The following is a 26,474-nucleotide window of genomic DNA, read 5'->3' as shown; positions in this document are numbered from 1 at the left end:
GCACAGGCTGGTTCAGCTGTTAATTTTTTTTTTTCAATGGATTTACAACTTTATACTTTACTGTCATTCTGTTGATTTTTCTATTTTTTTTCTGCTGGTTGCAGAAATGTTCTTTTTTTCCCAGAATATGGCCTCTCATTCCCAATCCATATGATTATTTATTTTCCCAATAAAGAAGAATGCAGTTTACCCAAGCACTAAAAATTGATTTAGATATTACAAAGACATTTTAGGTACATTCTGTAACAGCTGTAAAGATATTGGCCTGAATTTGGCTTTAAATTTCCTTGACATTTTTGCAAATAAGGCTGCCTGGAATAATTTGCTTCTCGGCATTTCAATATCACAAGGAATTTAGAAATAGTAGTCACCAAAATTTATTGGGAAAAAATACTTTCTTTTCTTGTTGGGACATGGAGGGAGCTGTAATGCAGGAGGATACTAATTCTACATTCTTTTGATTAAAATTATTTTGATGGTATGTTAAGTAATTAATCTGTTTGAGATTAATATGTTATATTAATATCAATTACAATAGTTATGTTGCCAATAGACTTAAATTTGCAAGAGACAAAGCATTCTATGCTCTATTCTATTAATTTTACAATATATAATATTGTAAAATATTTGAAATATATAATTTTCTGGCAGAATCTCACAGATTTTAAGTATAATGCTTTAAAGACATTAAAATAGGAGCTCCTGATTGCCACCTGCTTATCCATGTTTTCCTATTATCCAGTAGTTTGGTGCTTATCCGGTTTTGCTTTGCAGTTTTTTTTTCATATAATTGAACACAACTCCTCTTTTAAACCACCCTTTTAAACCATTGTGAAGAAATGTCCCAGGATTCCTGATGTTACAAGAACCTTTATTTCACTCTTACAACATCAGATTATTTTTGTAATTCAGGTTGTATGTGAAGAACCTCTGACCTGCTCTTGCCATACAAACAACACCTTCTGATTTTACCGAAAGAAAAGCAAAACCCACTGGAAATTAGAAAGCCTTATTACTAATTTTGGGAAAGTTATCCTTTGATTTGCCATAGTTTTGTCCTTCAGCAGGGAAATCATTGATTAGAAAATCTCTTGCTGGTAACAAATTATCTGTTACATTGAATCTCTTAAACACTATTAGGAGAGGAAAGATAGAAATGAAGGCCTAATTTTTAAAAAAGCCCATTCATGGCTACAATGGATAAATTGCATTTTTCTATTTACCCTTTAAGTTCTTCACTTTCGAGTGAGTGAAGTATTGCCAGTTTTTATAGATCTATAATTTGTTATGGCCTTGGCTCATGCTGCAGAATTTCTTATTAATGGCACCATGTGAGTGGGATGAAGATCTTTTTAAGGTTTTAGGGGATGCAAAACCATCTAGAGATCAACTTCTACATTGGATTATGAGCTTGTCCCCCATATCCACAGCGATTTGTCCGTCTCTGCACATCAACTGAACCCAGGGCTGTCCCTCATTTGTCTCTTGCATCTCCAGCAGGATTTTCCTTGTTCTCTGGACCCCCAGCTTGAGGCTTTTCCCAGAATGCTGAAGGCTGCCTGCATTACAGCAGCACTCATTTCACCCTTCCACTTCTTTTCCATGAATGTTATGTCTTCAGGCAGGACTACACGAGTTTTTCCTTTGCTCTGGCTATTAGTGATGGCTAATACTCAATAATTCATATATTAATGGGCTAAAGTAGGTCTGGTTCTGATCTGTAGGAACCCCTTTTCACCCTGCACTCACAGACTTCCAAGGCCAATTTCATTTCCCAAAAGTGTTGATTTACATCAGCTGCTACTGCCGCAAACACATGAAACCACTCTATGGGTTTGAAATACCCAACGTCCTCCTTGCAGTGCCTCTCTCTTTCTAGAGCTGGAAATATCTGTGCAATTTGGAGTGTCAGCAGATCTGACAGATTAATAAAATACCAAATTAGGGAAGTCTATCTCAAAATCTAAGTAGTTTTTGTTATGAGCATCTTGCCATTATGTGGAGTGAAATTCAGGACTGAGATTCAGTGCTGAAAACTCCTCTCAAAAAAAAAAAAAAAAAAAAGGCAGCTAATTACTGGCAATAGGACTCTCACCGTCTCAGATTTGGAAATTTCTTTTGGCTGGAGTCCTACACTCTCTTTTATGACTGAAATTAAACCAATGTACTGTCAGATTCTACAATGATTCTAATATATACATATAGGTTATTAAGTTTTCTTGGTTCCTTATCTCATCTCTAAGAAATGCTTTCTTATGTGAGCAGATGTTACATTGTTAAAAGTGTATTGGAAGCTGCTGAATTCCCCATTTATATTGGTTGGATAATCAGGGAATGTTTTATGTAACACTGAATTATCAGATGGACAATGTGTGTTAGTTGATGTGCACAGGCTTTAAATATTTAAGAACACCTGAAATACAGCAACATATTTTTTTCATTAATTATGGCCCATGTTTATATTTTTTAAAAAAAGACATGCTAACATTTTTTAATTCAGCTCAATTTTCATTGTAGAGTTGTTGGTGTCATCCAAGGTCAATGCCCTCCCCCAGTATCCCATAACTTGCTAGGTTTATAGGAGTTATAGGTTATAGATTTCCTCATATATGTCAGGAAGTTGCTTGAGAAATTGTGCATTTAGGACCCCTCCAGATGTAGGACTTTTCCTTAATGGATGTTTCCTGAGACTTAGTATGTACTTCTTACTGTGGTGGTGTGTAAATGTGCAATTCATAGAATCTTGTCTTCTGGAATATACTACATTAAAAGGCTTAAAATAGATGTATTTATAAACATTTTGCTGTCAAATGTCTCTGTTAATAGATGGCTGTGCTCTCTAAGTGATACCATGAATAGCCGAAGGTTGCATTAATAAAAAGCCTGGTAAACACATATTTTCAAATGCAGTTTTACAGCTCCTGGTGTCTCAGACCAGACTGCTTTTACATTACCAATAATTTTAATTGTTTTAACTTTTTTTGGGGCTCTGATTAATTTAATTTTCATCCTGCTCTGTACCAGTGCAAATCAAGTTCAGCTTCTGTGCTCCTGAGTCACAGCAGCTGCCCTGATCCCGAGTTCATTTGCAGCCAGGCAGGAACCAGGTTTTTAAAGCCTGGCAAGGTTTTAACAGTGCCAGAAATGCTGGTATTGGAGACCATCAAAGCTGCTCTCCTTTATGTCCCTCCTGCACTGAAATACCCTGCAGAGACAGATTCCCAGGTAAAGGAATCCCTCAGCAGAGAGATGGATTTGGGCTAATTAGCCTTGATTTTCAGCAGGGGCAGTTGCAGCTGAGTTGGCACTCAGTGGATGGAGCTGGGCTGATTTTGGGAAGCTCTGTGGGAATATGGATCAGACACACATGCCTGTGCTGTGTGTCTGATCCATATTCTCAATCAACCTGTTTTTGTTGATGTATCACCTTTGTTTCAATATTAATGCACAGCATCTTTCTAACAGTACATTTATAATCTTCTAATATATAGTAAACATAGAGTGGTTTGCAGGAACTTCTATAATACTAATTTAAACACCATAGCAAGTATTTAGGGTCCTTCCATCACCATAATTCACCTCCAATTGCTTACTAATAAAATTCTTGCTCTGCAGGCTTTTGTCACAATCCTTGCCGAGTCCTAGTATCAATATCAAGATAATTAGAAGTGCCAGATAAAAACCTCTTCTGGTATTGACAAATCATTCTCCTCCGTATTGTTGTTTTCTTCTATTGAAGAAAAAATAATTGAAATGTTTCAAAAGGCATCTCCATTGTGGATCTCACCTATGGGAGGTTCAAGTGTTTGCTGTGTATTCAAACCCTTAAATCATATTATTCAACCTGCATTGCAAATCCCTGGAGCTACCCACTAAATGAAATAACATGTTTCCTTAGGAGGCAGAAAAATCAGGAGATATCAAAATATGTATTATTGAAATCCATTTCACTGTGGATGCAGTTTGACAATGGGTTCAGCACTTCATGTCAGCAGACAAGACAGTGTTTTTTTGGTAGTGGTATTACCGTGTTTTTATCCTTGATTAATCCAGCAGTGAGAACACTGAAAAGGGAAACAATTGTGTGAAGGCCAAGGAAACTTGTGGTAAAAAAAAAAAATTTGGGGAGTGGTTACAAAGACTGAGTAGGGAGGGTCCTGCTTAAAGATTACGCTGTTCTGTTTTTGTGGGTACCATTGTTAGTTATTGCACTGTGTTTGCTTGTTTTCAGGGATTGATGAAGGCATAATGCAAAAATTGTGTATTTGTGTGAGGAGGCAAAGTGTAACACTGCCTGTGTCTGCCCTGTTTAGTGCTGAGCATCGGAGAAGGTGGATTCTGGGAAGGCAGCACCCGGGGACATATTGGCTGGTTTCCTGCAGAGTGTGTGGAAGAAGTTCAGTGCAAACCAAATGAAAGCAAACCAGGTAATCGCATCAAACCCGTGTTGAGCCCTAACGTGACAAATGCCACGTGTCTATCCCAACAGACACATCAGGACCTTTGTGCACTGCTAGAAATGGGAGAATTGGATAAAGCCAAGCTGCTGAATTAATAAATATGGGGGGGTTTATTGATTGGATTTTACTGTCCAAGCAAGCAGACTTTCTCATGAGGAACTATGCTGGGAAGTACCAAAGCTTTTACACAGAGCTGTATGCAGACATTTTGTATAGGATTATGTTGTTTTTTGTTTCCTGAAGTGTGGGAGAATGTCTAATGAGACAAATAAATAAGGGAAGAAAACCTGGCCGGTCATCTCCCAGTCTGAGGAAGTCATAGCTCTTGTTCACAGCCCTGTTGACCTTTCTCTGAATGCTAGAGGAGGCATACTTTAGTGGGATGCCCACACCCATCCTTACTGAGGACAAAGGAAATCGAATCCCCCTTTATCACGCACGTGTATTGCCACAAGTAACTTTAAGCAAGGAGCCTTTGTAGTCCTGCTATAATAAAAGAAAAAGTAATCTACATTAAAGCAGGTTATTTTAAGACTTACCTACCATCTCATCATTTCTCTGCTTTTAAGTATTAAGATGTGAGGACATCCTCTCTAATTAAAAGCTCATTATAAATGAGCTCTGAGAATATAATTAATGTTCTCCAGGAGTATATGCAGTTTGAAATCATCTACTGATGTGTTTTTAGATCTCTGTTGTATTGATTAAGAACTTCTGGCATTACATAGATGATACACTAAAATTTATGCATTGTATCATTCATTTACAGGTGTTTTTCTTTTATGCATGTCATTATAAACTGAAAGGTATACTTTTCTTTTTTTTTTCCTATGTGGAGAGATTGCGCTTCCTTTTCTATCTCCCTTTTGAGAGTGGAAAAGAGGAGGAGGCAAAACCAGATCTAATATTTTGAGAGAATGGATCCAGGCTCTGGGAATACAGGGAGAATAGTTGTGTAACTCTTCAAAGGGCTTGACAAAAGTCAGAATTTAGAGATGGAGAGATGTATTAAAGAAAAGAACATTGAGGCTGGAATTGCCCAGTGTAGGAACAGTAACCCTGCATTAAATTTGAGTTGTCCATTTGTCTCCAAATCTGTAGAAAATTCTGAGGGCATGAGGTGAAGTTCAAAGATAAGAAAAAAGTTTTCCATCTTTTTAGTGATTTTGAAGAGAGAGTAACCAAACCTGTTTGTTACAAATCCTTAAAGACTTCCTTGAGAATTACTCCAGGAGGTAAATTCAGTATGTGACAGGATTCTCTTAGTAGACAATGATTGTTTTTTGAGCAAGAATGTCTTTGATCATTCAAAGGAACACAAAAATTAAGAAAAGAATTGTCACAAGAGGAACAAAAGGATTATGAAAGCTGGAAGCAAGAAAAGAATATAAACAGAAGCATGTTACAAATTTTCTGACATGAAATTATGAAGACTTATGCCATGTGTCTGGGAAAGCACCAGATATTTACTGTAATTTATAACTATTGCCTTCACATTTACTGTAATTTATAAATATTGCTTTCTTTCCAATTGTTTTCCTGTTTGCTTATGGTACAATGGGAATAATAATGTTAACATAGCTTAAGGCTATAAATATGCCATTCTTCTTCACTAAAAAGGATGAAAATGTAATTAAATAGGAACAAAAGGGACACATTTTCTCTGGCAGTGAACTTGTGCACTCCCATATTTTGCTGGGCTGGCTTAAAAAATGTCCCGCACCCAGAATGAGGTTCAGTGTTTCTGTGAGTAATGTGATAGAGGTTGGAGCTGGGAGGGAAATGAAATATATGGAATGCACAGTATCTGCAATATTATTATTGAAATATGGCATGGAGTGAAAGCAGCTGATCACAGAATTGCTCTGTGCATTCCCTCTGCATAGGAAACAATGGGAATGAAAGGGAAAAGCTTTATAAGCAAAAATCAGCCAGTATTCCCTCTGAGTAAAAATGCAGAAGTAATTTAGAAAAATGTGTTAGGCATGGTGAAATGATTAGAAATTAAATTAGGTCTGTTGGGATTGCTGAAAGAACGTCAGCTGAGAAACATCACAAACTTGTGCCACTTGCAAGAATTTGCATCATAGTCTTTCCAAAGCAGCAGAACTTCTTATGATAATGATTTAGAAAGTAGATCATTTCAATGTGGAGGAAATGAAGCTCAGACTCAGCCTTTTCCACACCAGCACCACAGCAAGAGAGATTTAGGGACATTTCTTCCAGCAGCTTCCATTTGCTATTAAGTTTGAACAATTGTGTTTAATAGAGGCTTGTCATTTGCACACCATGAGTGAAGGAAAGAGGAATGGTTCTTGGAAAAAACAAACTCCAATTAAACACTCCAGGCCCAGTAAAACTGCTGGGCAGGTGTTTCATGTCAGGCTGATGTATAATCTCTCTTCTAACGAATGTTCCATTTTTAGGGAACTTTATTGCAATCCCAACTGTTTTCTGGAAGTGGGCAGGACAGAACAACACCTGGTTCCTGTGTTCTCTTCAAAGATACCACGCCAGCTTGGCAAGTTCTGTTTTCCAAAAAAAAATCATATTGACTGGCATTAATTCTACTTCTTTTCTTTTATCCTCCATTAATTGAGACTTGTAGGAATTGCTCCATTATTTTGCTAGGGTGGATGCCAGGTCTGTGGTCTTCCAATTATCCAGGTTGTCTCATTTGCCCTTTAATGGCACCAGCACAGGACCTGCTGCTTTCCAGTCTAAAGAAGTTTCCTTGACATTTTGAGATCCAATGGAAAATGAAGAATAAAAAGAAAATCATTATTGTGCCCTGCAAAGTTCTTTTGCCTGCTTTTAAAAGATTAGTACAAACAAGACATTCATGCTACCTTGTTTTAAAAAGAGTCAATTTTGTAGCCAGTTTTTTACATTCTGCAGAATATTCTGAGAGTAGAAATATTCCCTCAGACGAGGTTGGCACATCATCTTGCATTTTACCAGCTCAAACACAGAATACAAATATCACATACTTATTCTTTCTGCATTGACAGTTATTTTGTGTTATTCAGTAATGAGCCAATTCCATTCTGAAATGTCTTTCTATTCTGAAATATCTTAAAAGTTTGGGGTTTTTTTACTAAAATGTTATGGGTAAGTTGAAAAAAATGTTTCTCCTGCTTTAATTTAGATGTTTCTTTTTGCTTTTCTTCCATCATAAGGTATTACATGAAATTGAGGGACTTACTACATAAATGCATTCTATTACAGTTGTGATTTTATGCTCCACAATACTTCAGAATTCAGGGCTGTCTGATTGCCCACAACTGAGCTGAAGTATTCATTTTCAGGCTGGAAGTTATCTTTCACTACACTCCAGCTTTATTATTTATTATTCCTCCCTCCTTAAAGTGTCTGGAGAACTCCTAGATTTTACAAGTGATACTGATACAAAGGTAGACTCAGCGTGTCTGAGAGATTCTTGCTGTCTTTCAGCTCCTGACCTCCTCAGTGCACCTGGAGTTCCAGCTTCATTTTTAATATTGTCTTAGGATGAGTTTTCATTCCACAGACTCTTTCGTGCCTTCTTCTATCCTGTGCCCTTGGGATACAACTTATTAGTAGCTGTAGGAGCGCAGGGAGTTTGTTTCAGATTAGATCTGATGCGAGCACATGGCTGCAGTGATCATGAGCTCCTTTTTCCAGGAAAGGATCTCTGCAGCTCGAGCTGTGCCAGTCCTGGGGGCTGTGCCACCCTCGGAGGCAGCACTGGCAGGGCAGATTCCTGCTGCCCATGGAGCTGTGCCCGTGCGGACCTCTAGTGTCACAGCAGACTCTGCCGGACTCCAACTGGCTTTGCCTCTCCAAAGTGACACAGAGACATGGGATATTTGGGTTGGGGAAGGCCTGTATCAGGAATGGTGTGGCCAGAAGGAGCAGGGAGGTCATTCTCCCCCTGTATTCAGCACTGGTGAGGCCACACCTCGAGTGCTGTGTCCAGCTCTGGCCCCTCAGTTTGGGAAGGGTGTTGAGACATTTGAGCACATCCAGAGAAGCCACTGAGGCTGGAGAAGGGCTTGGAACACTGTGAGGAATGACTGAGGGAGCTGGGGGTGCTTAGCCTGGAGAAAAGGAGACTCAGAGGTGACCTTATCACTCTCTACAACTTCCTAGAAGGTGGTTGTAGTCAGGTGAGGGTCAGTCTCTTTCTCAGGCAGCAGCTGACAGAACGAGAGGACACAATCTTAAGCTGCATCAAGGGAACTACAGGTTGGATATTAGGAAAAGGTTTTTCACAGAAAGAGTGATAAAGTTCTGGAACAGTCTGCCTGAGGAGGTGGTGGAGTCACCATCCCTGGATGTGTTTAGAAAAAGGCTGGATGGGGCACTGGGTGCCATGGTTTAGTTGAGATGTTAGGGCATGGGTTGGATTTGATCTTTATGTTCTCTTCAAACCTTGTGATTCTGTGAATTCTGTGAACTCTGTGACCTCAGGGATCACCGAGATCACCCTGTCAGCCAGACTGAGTGCCACCTCCAGTCCCTTCCTGAGCACAGTGCCTGTGCTTTTGTTTGATATCCCTTATTCCTGAGTTTACAGCAACTAGAAAACTTAGTGACAGATTATCCAGGAATAGCAGAGTTCCCTTGCAATTTCTTTTTTACCTGTGTAACCCTACACAGGTGTTAAAAGCAGAAACTGCCACAATCCTTGTCCAGCATTACCTCTAGATCTCAGAAGTTACCAAACAAGTCCAAGCTGTGTTAATAAAATGCATCATTTTGCTGCTTCTGAACAGAGAATTTTCTGGTTTTCACATTCTTAGTTTTCAACGCGAATTTTCTGTTTTTCACATTCTTAGTTTTCAACGCCCTGTACATTCAGTAAAACCAGATTTGTTCCTCATTTCCACCATCCCTTTTTATAATTAGTACAACACCTTCCCAGGCAGTCAAGCCAGCTAGGTGCTAGAAAATGGATTTGCTTTCCTGCAAGAAAGAAAGATGCTTTACTGTGGATTGAGGAGCTGACATCTGCATTGGCCTTCCAGAACGACAGGAGTCTCGGTTTCCCAAATTTGCTGTCTGGACATAATAGATATCCATATGTAAAACCAGTGCCTTATCCCATGTAACTGATTCTACAATTCAGTGTTAAACACAGCAGTGGAGGGGGAAAAGAACAGATAAAACCCTCTTTTTCATCCAGCCTAAATGGCCCAGATTAGCTAAACCATATAAAAAAATTACTCCTGATTTGTTATGATTAATTCTGGCTAATTTTCAGCTAGAAAGGCGACTGAAGAATAAACAGAAATGCTTTGCTGATTATTAGAACTCTGAAAAATTCTATGCACAAATAACTTTGGAAACCACTAGAAATAAGTAGGTTCCAATGAGTCAGAAGAGATGGCATCTCACTAAATGAGCACCTCAAGGGTTTTGATAATAAATTTTGATAAATTTTCCTTCCACAAGATTTCACCTTGAGTAGAAGGTGCCTGTGTACCTGTGACAGAATTGTTGTGCAACTTGAACTGTTTGGTGTGAGCAGCAGCTGTTAAGGACAAAACATTGCTGCAGCTGGAAGGACTAAATGGAGGAAGTATAAAAGAAATTTATGTATGTGAGGGAAAGATATTTCCATTGGGGAGGTTAATCACAAACATTGTCATGGCAGTAGTGTAAGGTGCTAAGAAGTTCTGAGAGCTGGGAAATATGTTCTGACTTGACAGTGCAGGCTGGACTCAATATGGCCAAGAGAATATAAAGTCAAATTAAAATAAAATTTAAAAGGCAAGATTGCCTCTCATGTAGTTGAAAAAGTGTGCTGTGCTGCAGATACAAAGGCAGCCATTTCAAATGGGTTGAAAACCCAAGGGACGACTGTTACACCTTCATTATATCTATTCTATTCTATTCTATTCTATTCTATTCTATTCTATTCTATTCTATTCTATTCTATTCTATTCTATTCTATTCTATTCTATTCTATTCTATTCTATTCTATTCTATTCTATTCTAATCTTTTTAATCCCAGTCAGGCTCTGAAGATGGGATCCCATAGTAACCCTGGTACCTAGAGCCCAAGCTGACAGGTCAGACACTGTTCAGTCAGTGCCCCTGCCTTGAGGGATGTTGTCCAAAGCTCTGACCTCTGAAGTACTCTTTCCTGCCTTGCTTCTGTGTTTTGCACAGAACCACCTGGCAACCACCTGGCTCATGAGTTTCTGAACAGTTTCATCTTTTGATGAGTGATTTTTCTGCCACATAATGTTTCCCATGGACAGATCTGTCATTAAAAAAAATGGGAATGGATGACAACACTCAACACAGCGATCATACCTGAAGATATTCTGTGTCTGATTTATGCTTTAGAAAGATCAGGAATATTCCATATACCATATTTTTGCTTAAATTGCATTCTCCTCCATCTATCAGTTGGAAAACGATACTGCAACCAAAAAAAAAATCTATGCAAAGAACTAAATGTGAGGTGCTGGCAATTCAGCCCACAAAGCCCAGCTGACACAAGAGCTTGGTGCAGTAATAATCAACTAATTCTGACAACTCTCTGTAGCTGAGGATGTAAATCAAGCCCACTTTTTTGTCTCAAGTGATGGAAATTCAAAGAATGAACCTCAGCAAGTTTCTGCACTTTAGCTTTGCTGAGCGAGGCATTTGTGTTCCCAGTAAATGATAAACAGCAGTTTGGGGAAAGGCTCTGAAATGAATCATCACTCAATAATAATGGGAACTGAGAGGCAGAGGTGACTGGAAAACTGGTTTTATCTGCAGGCTGGCTATGGGAGTGAGACATCTGCTTCCCACACAACCTGCAGGGTGTCTTCTCTGACCAAAGGTACCCTGAAAGGCCTTTCCTTCTTTCAGTCTGGATCTTCTGAGCAAGAAGCAATAGAGATTTCTTAATCTAATAGGAATATTTGTTAGAAATCCTTTGGAACACTGTGTCTACCAACCCATTTCTCAAATAATCATGCAGGTCTGGTTTGAAGGAAGAGTAAAACAAAGGATTCCATAATAATAATTTCATCATGTGTCGAGGTTTTGAGGGCAGCATAAAGCCAAAACATGAAAAGAAATTATTCAAATTAAAAAAAAAAAAACCAACAAGTAAGCATGCCTATGTCTAGAGCTTGTAGAGAATGCATGCTTATATCTGAATAAGGAATGTTTAATTAATAATATTTTACTATCTGGGCTGCTCAGCTGACACGTACTTCATCCCTTTCACTCCCATTTCCATGCTTGCTAAGAGCCACTTAGGAATACCTCTAATCAGCTGGAAAGGAGCAGCACAACTCTCCAAAGCATTGAAACAGACTAAAAATAAATTGCATAGCAATATAAAATGAGAGTTATGTGGTAGGAAACTCAACATTTCCAGTGCATCTGGGATTGCTGCTGTGTGAAATCGGACATACAGGTGGGGAGCTTTTCCTCTTCTGGTTCTTTCTGCATTTTTTTTTCCCTCAAGAAATCATCTGTCACACCTTACAGGATCAAAGAAGTGCAAACTCTGAGGGATGTCTCAAGAAAGGAGTTACTATGATGGTTTATTCCTTTTACTTCCAGTGATGCATTCCCGTTTTCTGTTCAATATCACAGCCCATGGAACATATTCAAGTCTGAGAGCAGATAGAGACATCAGAGATGTTTAATGTTATGAATTACTGTAGAAGCACCAAAAAGTTAAAGCTATGAAGTGAATGATTTATGAAGTGGTAGAACCTCCTGGGGAATTTAAGCTCAATTATTAGTTTAAGAGAGAATACTTCAACTTGTGGCAGAATTTGAGCAGCTCTGTTCTGCAACATGCTAAAAACCTAGGAGTAATACCTAATTTTTGATTCCCAGTTGTTCTTGTGGAAACTACTCATATAATTTTTTTTTCAAGCCATTAAAATCTGTTTTGAGCTTCTCAAATTGTAACAAACCCAGCAGATCTTAATGACTGTTAGTAGACAAAAATCTGCAGCTTTTACCTCCTGGAATTCAGGAGCATTTCAAATTTCATAAAGAATATATATTTTTATTCTAACATCTCTATACTAATAGTTTGGGTTATTTTTATAATTAATGATACTTTGTAATATCTTATGAACCTGTGATCTTTTTATGAACCTACTTGATCCTTTTGCTTTCTCTAAATATCTTAAATGACAGTAGCAATGGTTCTTACTTTGATTTAATATCCATTTTTTCCCCCTGAAATTCTGTTTAACCAGGATTCTCTGATGCACCTGTGTAAATATTATTTATATCTAAACTCGACTTCTGTTCAAATCATTCTGGCTCTCTATCAAAATTAAATAAAATGGCTTAATTAATCTAACTCATTACATTTAACATGACCCAACACTTTTAAAAGCAACTTAAAAAAAAAAAAATAGCAAGGCAAGACTTAGATCTATACATATTCCAAAAGTGTTGATAAGTCATCTTTTTCTGCTGCACTAAATGACACATTGGGGCTTTTTTCCCTTCTGATTTTTAATGGCTCAGATAAAAGGCTTGACAACAAAGTCTGAAAACTCTTTGAAACACTCCCCAGTTAGATGAGATCACATTCTTCATAATTTAAGTAAGATGATGGAGCAACTGCTTAAAGTAATGGCAGTGCTGGAGGTGATCAGGAAAATGATGCCTAAACAGAGCAGATGTCAGATAATCCATATTCAGTTCTGAAATCATGGCTCTGCTTTTTGCTTCCCTCCCTTGCTAGAGAGCTGAACTCATTTTGTTATAGATCAGTCCTAAAGGGATACTCTGGGATCAGAAATAGATTATTGGTCTCCAGGTAGAATAGCAGACCTGAGCGAATGTCCCAATTGTGAACTCACAAAATGGATTGAATTTTAAATGGTAGTATAACTTTGTTATATTATCCACACAAAAGTGTGTTTGTGTTTGTAGCTGAGTCTGAAACTTGGGCTTTGCTTTCTGAACTGAAATGGAAAATGTCCATCAACTTTCTCAACCATCCAGTCAGTCCACAATTCACAAAAATAAAACGTGGCTGTGAAAGTCAAACAGATTTTGTGGATGACTTACAAGCAAAAAGCACTTCAATGTATTGTTCTGGGGTTTTTTTTATTATTTTTTTATTTTATTTGTAGCCAAGGGTTGAACTCTAATTATACAACAATCACTGAGTCTTTACTCCATGCTTGCAGTTATGTTTTACACACATCAAGAATTAGTTTAGTGCTGTCTAGAGAGACACTGAAAATAGTTCTGTATTTTGGCTGTTTTCCTGAAAATAATGAAAATAATTATATTGGATACCCTGTACAACACATTAGTAGTTTAAGGAAATTAAGTATAACATATCTTTATATCATATGTTTTTTGTCAAGTTATAAAGTTATTTTTTAAAAGTTATATTAACATTTGTTAGTCAAGACTTTAAAAAGAAGGAAAATAGTTACATTCCTGACTGTAAATCCTTATAGATTATACTTTTTCTTTCATTTTTCTAGGATCAAACCTCTCCTTTGGGTTGATCTCATAGGAGACTAAGGCCCTGGGCCACTGTTTGAGAGAAAAGTACAAATATAGATAGGAAAATCCAAGACACCTTCCCAAAATCCCCCAGTTTTCATGCTAAGATTTTATCATTGAAGGACAAGACACAGCTACATGCAGTAAACAAAAGACAGTCAGAAGAAATAATGCCAGAATTGGTTTATTTGAAGAAGCAGAGGATGTTTCTAATGTTATAGATTTTTGCTAAGAGCTTGCCCCAGAGAAAGGCAAATTAAAGAATCTTGTTTCATTTTTAGCAAACAAATCTTAAAAGGTGTAATTTGTTTTCAAATGGACTCTTGAACTCCTTATATAACTCTTTCTCACTAGTTTTAATGCTTTGCTTATAAATGAATTCCCATTTTCAGGGTGAGCTGGTGAAATATTACCTGCATTCTGGGCAGCAGGTCGACAGATGAAAAAGAGAAACTATTATTTTTCTGCAAATGTCTTGTTTATTGGGGACAAGGAGAACAGGGAGGTGGAAATGATTGTCAGAGGGGTGATACATCATTGCCCTGGTGGGTGATACACTTTCTGTGTTTCCTGAGCAGCCCAGCAGTGGGATGCTGCTGCTGCTTTCCTGCCTGCTGCAGCACAGGGATGCTATTCTCAGGAGTGGCTCTCCTCAGGTCCTCACTCCCACAAAGCAGATTGCAGAGTGCTGGGAAGGACAGACACCTCTTGGCACAGGCAGACAGTCCCAGACCTCGGCACAGGGTGGGAAGTGTTTATGAGACTGAGGAGCAGGGAGAAATACACACCTGGGGCTGCAAGTGCTGCTAGAGCCATGAGCTGGGGTGTGCCACTACCTCCAGCTTCTCTCTGTGTGTGTGTTTTTAACTGCGCTTTTAATGCTGCCATTAACCTGGCAGAAAAAAAAAATTACATCTATACATATATATATATATATGTATATATATGTGTATATATATATAAATCTATATTTAAAAATAAGTAATAATATCCATTATATGCATATATAATAAATATATATAATCTATATAACATAATAATATAAATAGAAATAATATATTTAAATTTTTTTTTTTAGGTTAGTTTGTGTGTAAAACTCTCTGCAAATTGTTTCTAAAAGTGACTGCTGTGTCTAAAGTCTAAGTAACCTTGAACCCAAACTTATATTTAATCATTCTGTGTCTGGAAGAGAACTGTTAAATGTTACTGAACTTTTCCTCATTTAACAGGTGTTGAGTTTATTAGCATGAGTCTTATTAGCTGGCTAATAAATGCAGGTGATACTGATTATTTAATGAGAAGCTTTACCTCTGCCAAGATGTTTTAAGTATTCATTTTGATAGATGTTTTGGTGTTCAGTTCTGAATATAAAAAGTCCTTCAGCTGAACTATAATGAGTTGAACTACACCATAGTTCCTGTATTTGGAGATTCAGTGAGGTTTCACCCTGTTGATAGAACTGGAAAACTGAAATGTATGATAAATATTCTTATTCAAAAGTTAATATTTAGAATTCTTTGAAGTTCTGACCTTACATTGGAGGATGCTGCAACTCATCACATTTAAAAGTTAAGTGGAAATACTTAAGTTGATCAGCCAAACATTTCAGAAAGTTCTTGCAAGGCTGTTTTGATCCAATTTAAGATGTATTACTGAATCTTTTAAACGTAAAGAATCAGTAAATAGTTGATTATCCTTCTTCTGGATTGACCTGAGTTACAAATAAGGCAGCATGTAAAATCTACCATCAGATCTGCTCAGAACCAAAAGATAATTAAGAATTTTCTTTAAAAAAACACTGTCCAGTTTCTTAGGTTGTACTGTATGGAAACAATATTGATATAGCGTTTCATATGTCATTAAGCACACGTAATTTTGGAATTCTCCCAGTGTTTTCCAGTACAACTATAAGTAGGGATAAATTTCAAGTTGTCTTTTTGTTTATGAGGGACAAGCTTGAAAAAGCATCCAGTAGTCCAAGATGTTGGCAGAACAGAGGGAAAATAGTTGGCAGCAGGATCACAGGTACTGTCATGCAAACAGGGAACAGGATCTGGGCTTTCTAACAGGATTCACCCTGATAAGGATTTTCCCTTAATAATCCTCCTATTTTAGATGGCTCAAACAGATTACTTGGGCACTGAAATGGGTAGGCTTAAAATACCACTTATCCCTGATTGCTGGAATCTTGTTCTGGGAAGCATTTGGGAGAACAGTGGTTGTTTTGTGTTTTAAACCAGAACTTGGGGCTTAGCTCTGAAAAAACCTTTTGTAGTGCAGGCTCTGGAATATGCAACCTGTCACTAAGTGGCAGATTTATGGTTTGACTTTCAGCTTTCACTTCAAAGCACAGAAAAACCACACTTACCACAACAACAGATAGTTTTGAATGGAAATCAATCAGCTTAAAGTGATTAATGCATGAATATTACTTAATTCCCAGTCTGGCATGCCCACATCCAGCCCTATCAGGTTTGGCAGACACAGACTGGGATGACCAAGAGTATTTGGTCAATAAAAGGTTGTGATTGCTTGAAATGTAGATTGAACTGCATGTGTGAATTTAAATTGCTATAATCCCTGTCATTCTGATTTAATTTTTTAAAAATCCTTTCTAACTTCATACCTTTAGAGTAAATTAAATTTGCCTGTAGTCTCCTATAGTCAAGCTTTAAGGTAAAGATTGCAAATATATCACTTGAAGGAGCATGAAAATAAGGAACCCATTTCATTCACCACCTAAAATATGTAAGAGTGGCTTTAATATTTTCCCAAACGCATATGAAGAGTTATGATACAGCATTATTGCTATTTATAAATGTAAGAGATCAATGATTTCTTGGAAACTGGTTGTTTTTCTGGAGATATTTTCTACATTTTTCTTGAAATGTGGCTGCTTTGAAGCATTAGGACACTTAAAATTGCATCATTGCTGATAAAAGATACTTTTACAGCTTTGATTTTAGATGTACACTGTTTTTAAAGTGTTTTTTTTTATTGTAAATGCAGGCAAAATCAATGGGAAGAAATGACGATGTCTGACTCAATTCAGAAGGCTGAATGATTTTTTTTTAATTATAACTATGCTAAAATACATTAATATACTATATAAAAAGGAAGATAGTAAAACTACATACTACTTTCTCTAACACAACTCGTGACCCTCTCTGGAGAGCCCAGCCCCAGGTGGATTGGATTGGCCATCAGGCTCAAACAATCCTCACCTGAATCCAACCAAGCAATCACTCCAGGTAAACAATTCTCCAAACACATTCCACATGGAAAAAAAAAAAAAAAAAAGAGCAGAAATAGAAATTGTTTTCTCTTTCATTTCTCTCTGTGCACCTCTATGAAAAATCCTGAGAGGGAGAGAACTGTGCTTGCCACAGTTTTTTTGGTTTTTATTTTTTGGGTTTTTTTTTGAGGAAAGTCTTTATCTTGCAAAGATAAATTTAAAATGTTTTTTTCTGAAACCTGCAGTAGATAACATTGTGGTTTTCCTTCCTGTGACATGTGTACATGCCATGTATATTTCAAGCATTCATTTTTGATGCCCTAAATCAGGTTTTACCAGATTTTGCAATACTCATTTTACTTACACGATCAGACTTTAATGTGAATATGACAGCACCAATGATTTCTATTGATTTTTCTCTTCCTTGTTGGTTTTTCCCCTGATTTTCTTGCTGAGCTTTTCTAAAGTTAAAAAAGTAAAAGGTACCCTATAGAACATCTTCCGAATATGTGTAATACGTGACCTGGTGCTTAATGGTTTTTAGCATTTCAGAAGCAAGAACATATGCTGAATTTTGATTCAATGCATTTGATGAGCTAGCTAATGGTTTGATGACAATATTTGAGTCAGGGTTTCTTGAAGTTAATATATTGTATTACACAAATCAATTTGTTCCATTAGTATCCTAAAATCCCAAGCATCTGTTTGGAAGCTCGATAAATCGGACTGCTCTGGTGTCTTTATCTAGGATATCAATATTCAAAAGTCTTGCTACATCCTGAACATGCTGATTGCACCTTTTTCCTTGTGGAAAATCAATTACCCTGCCCTACAGCAGCAGAATTTTAAAAAGATACAATCCAAACTTGAATTTTACTCTCTTATTTGACTTGTGGCTGCTGTGTGTGCATACAGCTCTTCTGTGGGCCTTGTTTAAATTAATGGTAAGGTCACCACTGTGCACCTGTTACTGTGCAAAAGCTTTTCCCTAATTTCCTAACAGCCAGTATCATCAAGGGTGCCAGGGCTTTCTCTTGACTGTGAAAGTGGACTGAATTTTCCATAGAGCCATCCCTAGTGAGGTTTTTTTTTCTTTGACTTGGTCCCAAATTCCTGGCTCACCAAAATTTGGGATTAGCATCCTCCTCTCCCAGCCTGTGTTCTGTGTTCAGCTACCAGAGCCAGTGCTCTCATCCTTTTGGCTACCAGCCAAAAATTACTCTTTTCCAAGTAAAGTCAAAATTAATATGTATGGGTAGCAGGAGCAGACAGGACCTTTCCTGGCTAGGAAATGGTGGAGAACAGTGAATGCCTCAGTGTTCTGCTGTTTAGGGATGCACTCAGAGTCTGATGGAAATGTTCCCTGAGCCAGCAGCCCCATTCCGGGTGGAGAGTTCGGAGCACGGAGGGAGTGACAGATGTGGCAAGGGATATCCGTGAATAAAACCACCCTGGCTAAGGATTTCACCCTTCTGCTTCTCGCACACACGCACACAGTGATGGACATGCCACTCAGTGATGTGTAACGTGGGCTCTGAGCTGCATTTTCGGGAGCTGTCCCTGCATTCAGGAGGTGGTCACTAGATGGCATCTTTGGGTACCGAATTTAGGGAAAAATCATCTCCAACGTTTCATTTGTACTCAGCCTCGTTTCGGTTCATTCTTATTTCTGCCTGGATATAAAAACTTAAGAAAGGACATGCCAAGGCAGCAGGAGACAGGGGGGAAGGAAACGTTTTTCTGTATTTTTTTGTACTTTCTGAGCAGTGGGGTTTATCTTGAATTCTAATAACTATGTGAAAACATTTTGGAATACATTTCGAGGTAATATCTGTGGAAATATTTTAGATTATGTATTAAACCAGATCTAGGAATCTGTCATTTGTGAGGTTTTGTTTCGCACTCCTTGCAGATAGTAGTCAATCACTAGGAAATATTCCAGATAAAATCACATCTTGAAAATACTTAAAACTGAAAGCAACCAGTCAGCAGTTACCAGCAAGGATTTCCAGGTTAAAACCAAAACAACTTCTGCAGCAAAGAAGAATATGTCCAGCACTCTAATCCTTACATATTAAGATACCTTTTTATATTTTTATATAGAAATACATAAAACTGCTGTCCAAATTCTCTTGATTTGAAGGTAATGTTGATCTCTTTCCTAAAACTAGCTGAAGGTGAGGGTAACTCAGTAGATGGCAGTCCTCTTAAACCAAAGAAGAAGCAGTGTGACTATCAAAGAGTGGGATGTGAATGCAATAAAGTGTTTATTGAACATTTCCATGTCATCTAAAATCAGTGTGGCTTGCATTTTTTATTTAGAGTCCTCCAAGCTATTGACAATTTCTTTTTTCTGTAGCTGTTCTGTAAAATTGTGATAATAATTCTCTAAATGTATTTGAGAAAAGTTCTTCTTGCAGACTTCTCCCAAGTGCTTGTCTGTGTGTCTAGAGCTTGTTTTGGTTATTTTTCCTTTCTTTCTTTTTTTCTTGTTTCTCACACAACAAGAAGGATCTGTCACTCACAGATTACCTAGTGTTTTCATCTGAATTTCTTATAGAATGATCCTTACAACAGGAATCACGGTTCTCACTCAATAAATGCCCTGCGCTATTAAAAATCTCCTCTTGCTCTCTTCCCAAAGAAGTTAAATCTTTTGGCAATGGTGTCAGCTACCTGTTTCCCTTTCCCCCTGTGCAAAGCTTGTCTGCCATGGATTTGTATCCATGATGCTGCAGTATCCATCACCCAAATGGTTTTATCCTTGTCAGCAGCATGAGGGACCTCTCTTTGAGTCAGTACTCTTGGTTGCCATGGCAGGGTGCTGGTTTTTTAGCTTACCTACCAGGTAGATTTGTTACCCCAGGAGTGTGCAAATTTAGGCACACAGTTTGTGGAGATTGGGAGTGGGGATGGGCTGAGACTGATCCCCAGTGAGCTGCAGCTGTGAGGAGCAGGTGAGCAGCACTGGAGGTGAGAGTGCCCATGTGCACTGCCCAGCCCCCAAAGGAACAGAGGGCACACAGGTGCAGTGCATCAACATGAGGGGTACAAAAGGCTGGGCTGAAGAAAAAGAAGGGCAGATGCTTGCAGCCTTCTGAAGTGATGGGATGTTACTTTGTGTGGGCAGACACCTGCAGCCTTCTGATGAGGTGAGGTGTTACTCTGTATGGGTTGATGCTCTCTGAAATTGTGTGGTGATACTCTGTATCATGGCTGTCTCGACTGTGACATGCAAAATTTGAAAAGTAATAGCACAAAAATTCATTTAAAATAAAATAAGCCAGAGCTTTAGTGGTGTAGAAGAATGTAAGCTCTAAACCTGTTAAATATAACTCCGGTTACCTTCATCCCTCTGTCTATTTGCTTTACTCCCAGCCCCTTTCATGGAGCCTATGATCACTCCCCCTCATGTGAAAGGAGTGCACTCAGAGATGCCTTTAAATAAGGCCAAGGAGTTGCTTGTTTTCCTGAAACACAGAAGGTGTCAGAGGCAAAAAGCTCTGATAAGCTGCTTAAGGTGCTCTAACAGTGTTGGTGGACACACAGGGGGCTTGAGTCTGGGCAGGTTGAAGGGCAGATTTGATTACATCCAAGAGTTTTTGACAGTGACTGTGGCTTGTCCTTCTCCCATGTGTTTGGCCAGATGTAGAGTGTGGGGAGAAAATGTGGCAAAAATACAAATATTTCCAAGGAGGCCAAAGGAGGTCTGAGAGAAATGAATAAATGTCTTATACCAGAGGGACAGTGTAAAAGTGAGAATTCTCATGAACTTTGCTGCTGCAGTTGTTTCCAACAGCTTCTGTGTGTGAAGGTGTGAGTGGATGACTTCTGTGGGTTTTACCCCCCAGAAGTTATCTTCTGGGTTATACCCAGATTGTATATGTTTGACAAATCATGGCAGAGATAATCAGAGAAAACTGTTGGGTCCTGGGAAAAACTCAGAGCAAATCTGTGTTGTAGTGGTCTAAAATAAACAGTTGTGTGTTATTTTTTATAGTCTTGTCCACTAGGAATAAATATGTTTTTAAACATAGTAGGATTCCATCAGTTTCTATAATGTACTGGAAATACAGTCAGTGGAGTATAAATAATTAAATGAAAATAGAGTGGTTGATGGTCCTTTAATCTTTTTATGTGCAACATAAATGCCAAAGTAAAGTACACAACTCTAATAGCTACTTAATGGCCATGCAGGATGTTGTGCAGTGGGCAAATAACTCTGCAAAGGAAGAGCTGCTGCAGAAATCCTTTAAAAAAGTGACACACAGTTTGACTGGGTGAAACTATGAAGCAGATTGGAATGGGATATCACCTTCTCACTGCTGTGCTTGACTGGGCAAAAATAACACAAGTCCACCTTCTATTATCTTGGGAATGTCTTTGAGATCTCTGGTGACCAAAGGCACGTTTGGGGCTTCCCAGTGTCTGTAACCTCACTTGTGATCAGGGGAGGAATCACATTCTGAGGTTGTGTCCGTGGCTGCAGAATGCAGAGCTGAATAAATCTTCGCTAAATTCTGTTTCCAGATTGATGTGTGGATATGACAGGAGAGCTCATCATCTCTAATTGCTGTTGCTTATTCTAAGTGGTTCTTGCTGCTTCAGGATGTTGAAAATGCCAAAAGTTAGGTCTGCTTGGTAGTTTTCTAAAATGTCTTTAGTAAGTGCCTCTTACCAGAGGAGGGCAACTTGAAGTGTTGATTTGTGCAGTGAAGCAAAATTTCACTTGAAGTTTAGTTTGGAAATGTATTTATTATCTTTGATAATGGAGGGAAAGAAAATAGATCCATAAGTATAGTTTCTAAAATAGAACCAAAATAAAACAGGAGAGACTTTGGCCTGGGAAGTGTCCTCTGGGATTTTTCATCAATCAAAAATATGCATTTAAATTACATTCAATTTATAAAACTGAGAGGGTGTTTTTCTTCTCTCTATATTTTGTAATTTCCACAAAGCTGATGAGGCCTTCTTATTTCTTCCTCTGATTTCTAATCTCCTGACTTTTTGGGTGAAGAAGTCCATTTCATTAGATCCCTAATTATGTATTCAGGAAACTCCTCATTTCGCTGTTTTTTGGCTAATGACCTCTCTGCTTTGCTTTATCTCAAAGCAAAATGTATGATGGCTTTTATTCCTTCAGGAATAAAGCAGATGGCATTTAGCACAACATCTGGGAGGGGGGTAAACCTTCAGATCTTTGAAGTGTTTTTAGTAAAGTCAACACTATTAAAATGGATTGATGGCTTTACCTATAATACCCCTGGGTGGAAGACAGATTGTTTTAGTTCCTACCTGTTTTGAGTGTTTTTTATCTAGAGGCAGGTTTAGAATTTGATGTGTGCCAGCAGTATTTCAGTTCATGATATTTTGTGGATAAAAATCTTTTTAAAAATCAGTGTTATTCCTACTTTGGTTCTGGGAGGAGCACCCCGATTCCCTGTCCTGAAAACTCCTCAGTGAAGCTGGGCTGCTGCTGTCAACACACAACATTGCAACTGACTTTTGTGATTACAGGCCGACAAAACAAATCACAATGCATCTAAACCTGGCAGAACTGCAGTTAACTCTAAATCCCAGACTGTGAATAGCAAATCTACCTTATCTGCCTCATTCCTGTTACCCGTTTCTAGATGAGGCCTCTTTTAAACCATATTATCTTAAAATTTTGACATCATAATGTTCTTGAGGTGACAAGTTGTCAACTTCAGGTTGTGTGATGAGGAAGGAGATTATCTAAAAGCAGTTATTTGTCCATTTTCTCCTGAAATGCTGCTGGTGTAAGACAATAAATTGAGGTGCCCTAGCAGTCCTGTGAAGAGTAATTAGACAGTGATGCATGAAAGAGTGATTGTTTAACCAGTTGGATCTTTCTGAGTGTCCAAAGAACTCTTCAAGCTGTGCAAATCATTATCACTGGGAGGTGATTATGTCATGTGCTGTCTGTGTGCAGGATTAGGGTAAATAATGAAATGGGATTTTTAAAGTGATATATTTGGAGGATTAGATTTTCATGGTCTCTTTGTGGATTAATTTTGGATATGCTGAGATACAATTTATATGTGAGAAGGAGATAAAGGAGAGGGAGAAGGTGGGAGTGTGATTATCAAGCACAGAGAGATGGCTAATCCAGGTGGGCTTAATACACTAAATTACATTTTTAGAAATGAATAAACCTACTAAGTAGAGTTCTTAATTAAGTGCATCCCATCTTTGAGACATCACTGAAAAACAAAAATTCACGTATTCAAAATCTCTCTCGCTTCTTTTTATTTACCTTTTTCCATTCAAATATGAGAGGTCACAAAGTCCACAATATGAAAGCTGCTAACAGGTCAAGGCTGTATTTTCACATTGCAGGTTTGAGAGTGGTTTTGGGAGGTTTTGTATGTTAGTTGAGAGGTTCAAGCTTTTTACATAATTTCTCTTTAAGAACCACCCAGACTATTTGATTTCTTCAGTTATAATGTTTTATAAATATCACAACTAAAAATCTCATAAGCACAAAGATGCAGCACAATTCCTTTTTTCTTATTAGTTTATAGGCATTAAGCGGGGCACATAATGGAGTTTTAGGAATATGTCACTCTTAGGGGAATTAATTTCCATATCACTGCTTGCTTCCAAGAATTAGTAATTTAGGCTTGCAGAAAACATCTAGAAATTACAAGTTTATTTTACCATTTGTGCTTTTGTAGCCTTTGGGCACCTTGGAAATGGGTTTTGACGTTTCTGTAACAATCAAACAAATGTACATTTTTATCATTAAATTTACAAGCTTAAAGCTCAGGTGCTTTTTCAGCTCCACAACTTTAATCCAGGTTTATTGCCTGCCTTTGGTGTTTGCTGTGGTCTCTGGGATGCTGTTTGCGCTCCCTGTGCCCCAGGTACCTCATTCTCTAAATTGTAAAGCTTTTCTGAGGAGAAACTTCATGAATATTGACCCTCACCAATAAGCTGGTCTTTTATGTGATCCATTTCAGGGTTGATTTTCAATTCTATTTAGGCAATTTCATCCTAATTGCATGATTTGAGTTACGTTTAATTTTTGTAATACTTGTATTACAAGTATTTATCCTACAATTGCATGTTCAGGTATTATTTCAAATTTGTGTAAAATCATACAGTTTTTAAACCTTCACTGGATTTTGGGGAAAGCTAGACAAATCACTCTTCAATTTAACCAGTGCACAATTAAAATTCATCTAATTTTCTAGTGATCCATTCATGAGGGTTTCAAAGTGTGTTATAAATAAAACTTTTCCAGTTTCTATCACAGAAGAACGCAAAAATCTAACTTTGAAAATAATTTTACTGTCACATTTAAAATAAATCCTTAATCTAGAGTCAACTAAATGGTGAAAAATGAAACTTGAAAGGGCCTGGCTTGAGGTGTAGATAAAAGATTGTCAGATTTGAAAAGGAAGACCTACTTTCTGCTCCTTTTTGTGAAGACTTCAGCAGATGAAGAAAAGACATAAGGTGAAATTGTAAGAACTAACAAACCAAAAGCTAACAGAAAGGATAATATATATATATATATATATATATATATATATATATATATATATATATATATATATATATATATATATATATATATATGTATTTCAGACTGATTTTCTAGTGTGATCTTTTAGTGTTCTTAATACATACTTATGCCCCCTCCCTTTTTTCCCTCCTTTTCCTGCTTTTTACAGCCTATGAACTTGAATCTAATTAATTAGACTTTATTCCCAGTGGTGGCTTGGTGTCAGCGAGGAGAATGCCAAGCAGGTAAAACCCCCAGTTCTCAGTCTCCTGGGTGCTTCCTGTAGTAGATATTCCCAGTATAGATGGTGTAGAAATACCACATTAATCATTTGAGAGGCCTTTTCCTGCACAAGTGTGTGTCCTCCTCCTCAGTTTCTCTTGTTTGAGGTCTAATTGCAATGTTTATTGGCAGAAATTGCATTAATTTCAAGTAGATTTGGCATGGGGGCTGCACATTGCTGGTGTACACACAGGTAGCACAGACAGCCCATCTCCAGCCTGTGCTCCAGACTTTGGAGCAGTGCTGTTTATTCAGCCACCTCCCTTTTTATATAGAATGCCAACCACCTGGGAGACATTTTTCTGCACAATGTGACACAGTCAAGCAGAACTTGACAAAATTGTCATTATAATCTGAAACCTGTAGTTTTGTTCAGTGTTTTATCAGCTCATTCTTCAAGAGTAAAGGGAATTGGAAAAATAACAGGATGGTAACACCAGGTTCAGATAGTCTGAAATAACCCTCAAAGCATTTGTTCAGAATCACCAGCACAGTTTTGAAATTTTCCTGTGGGATGTGAAGTAGGAATAGGTTGAGTCCGAAGCAGTGGGAATGGAGCTTGGGAAAAGCCTGGAGTATCAGAAGTGCCTGGGGGAGGGGGTTGGGGAGTTGGTCCAAGCTCCAGGGGGACCTTCTGGCCCCCACAGGAGGGGGCAGCCAGGTGGGATCAAGCTCTGCTCCCAGGGAACAGGGACAGGACAAGAAGAAACAGCCTTAAGTAGTGCCAGGAGAGGTTCAGTTTGGATGTTAGGGAGAATTTCTTCATGGAAAGAGTTGCCAGGCATTGGAATATTGGTACTGGAACAGAGATATTTAACAACCATGTGGATGTGGCACTTGGGGACATGGGTTAATGGTGGCCTTGGCAATGCTGAGAGAACATTTTTACTCAGTGATCTCAGAGGGCCTTTCCAACCTTAGTGATCCCATGATCCTATAGCTCTGTGATTAGTAGAGACCCAGCTGTGCCTGATCTGTGTGCTGTGGTTGCACATGGATGTCTACTATTGTATTGATCAGAAATTATATTCATGTCAATTGTTTTAAGGCTCATTAACCCTTTAATGCAAATCAAAGCTTTCACTGTCTTATTATTCATCAAAATGACTCAAGTGAAGTCTCTTTGACCAGAGAGACATTTTCAGGCCCTGTGGATTTTCATGGCAAAACAAATGTGTGACATCCACTCCATTTGTGTTTTGCAACATTTGCTATCTGACTTCATTGTGTGCTTGTTACGTGAGAAGTATTTTTACTGCGTTTTCTGGGGTTTTTTTTCTCCCTCTTATAAGCAGCAAAAGAGTGGGTTTAAAAAAATATTAAGCAGTATTGTTTTTAGAACACTGCAACAAAATATAGAAATGATAGCTGTGGCACATTTCTAATCGCTGGGCTGAATCATATTCTGTTCCTCTAATGGCATACGTAATTGCTCCAGGTTTTCAGGCATCCTTCAGCCGCACTTATTTAGATTAGTGACTGA

At 38.0% G+C, this 26,474-nt stretch overlaps 1 protein-coding gene across 10 annotated transcripts in view; it reads left to right on the top strand.

The window, feature by feature from the left end:
* Window positions 1-26,474, top strand: part of SHANK2 (SH3 and multiple ankyrin repeat domains 2) — a 269,302-nt gene that overhangs the window by 105,642 nt on the left and 137,186 nt on the right. For all 10 annotated transcript variants that reach the window (XM_072929511.1, XM_072929512.1, XM_072929510.1 and 7 more), the window contains one exon: window positions 4,314-4,427. In XM_072929511.1, the coding sequence (XP_072785612.1) occupies window positions 4,314-4,427 (114 nt within the window). The remainder of the gene's footprint in view (window positions 1-4,313; window positions 4,428-26,474) is intronic.

The sequence above is a fragment of the Taeniopygia guttata genome, chromosome 5, assembly GCF_048771995.1.
Source record: "Taeniopygia guttata chromosome 5, bTaeGut7.mat, whole genome shotgun sequence".
Lineage (NCBI taxonomy): Eukaryota > Metazoa > Chordata > Aves > Passeriformes > Estrildidae > Taeniopygia > Taeniopygia guttata.
This window is presented reverse-complemented; position numbering and strand designations above follow the sequence as displayed.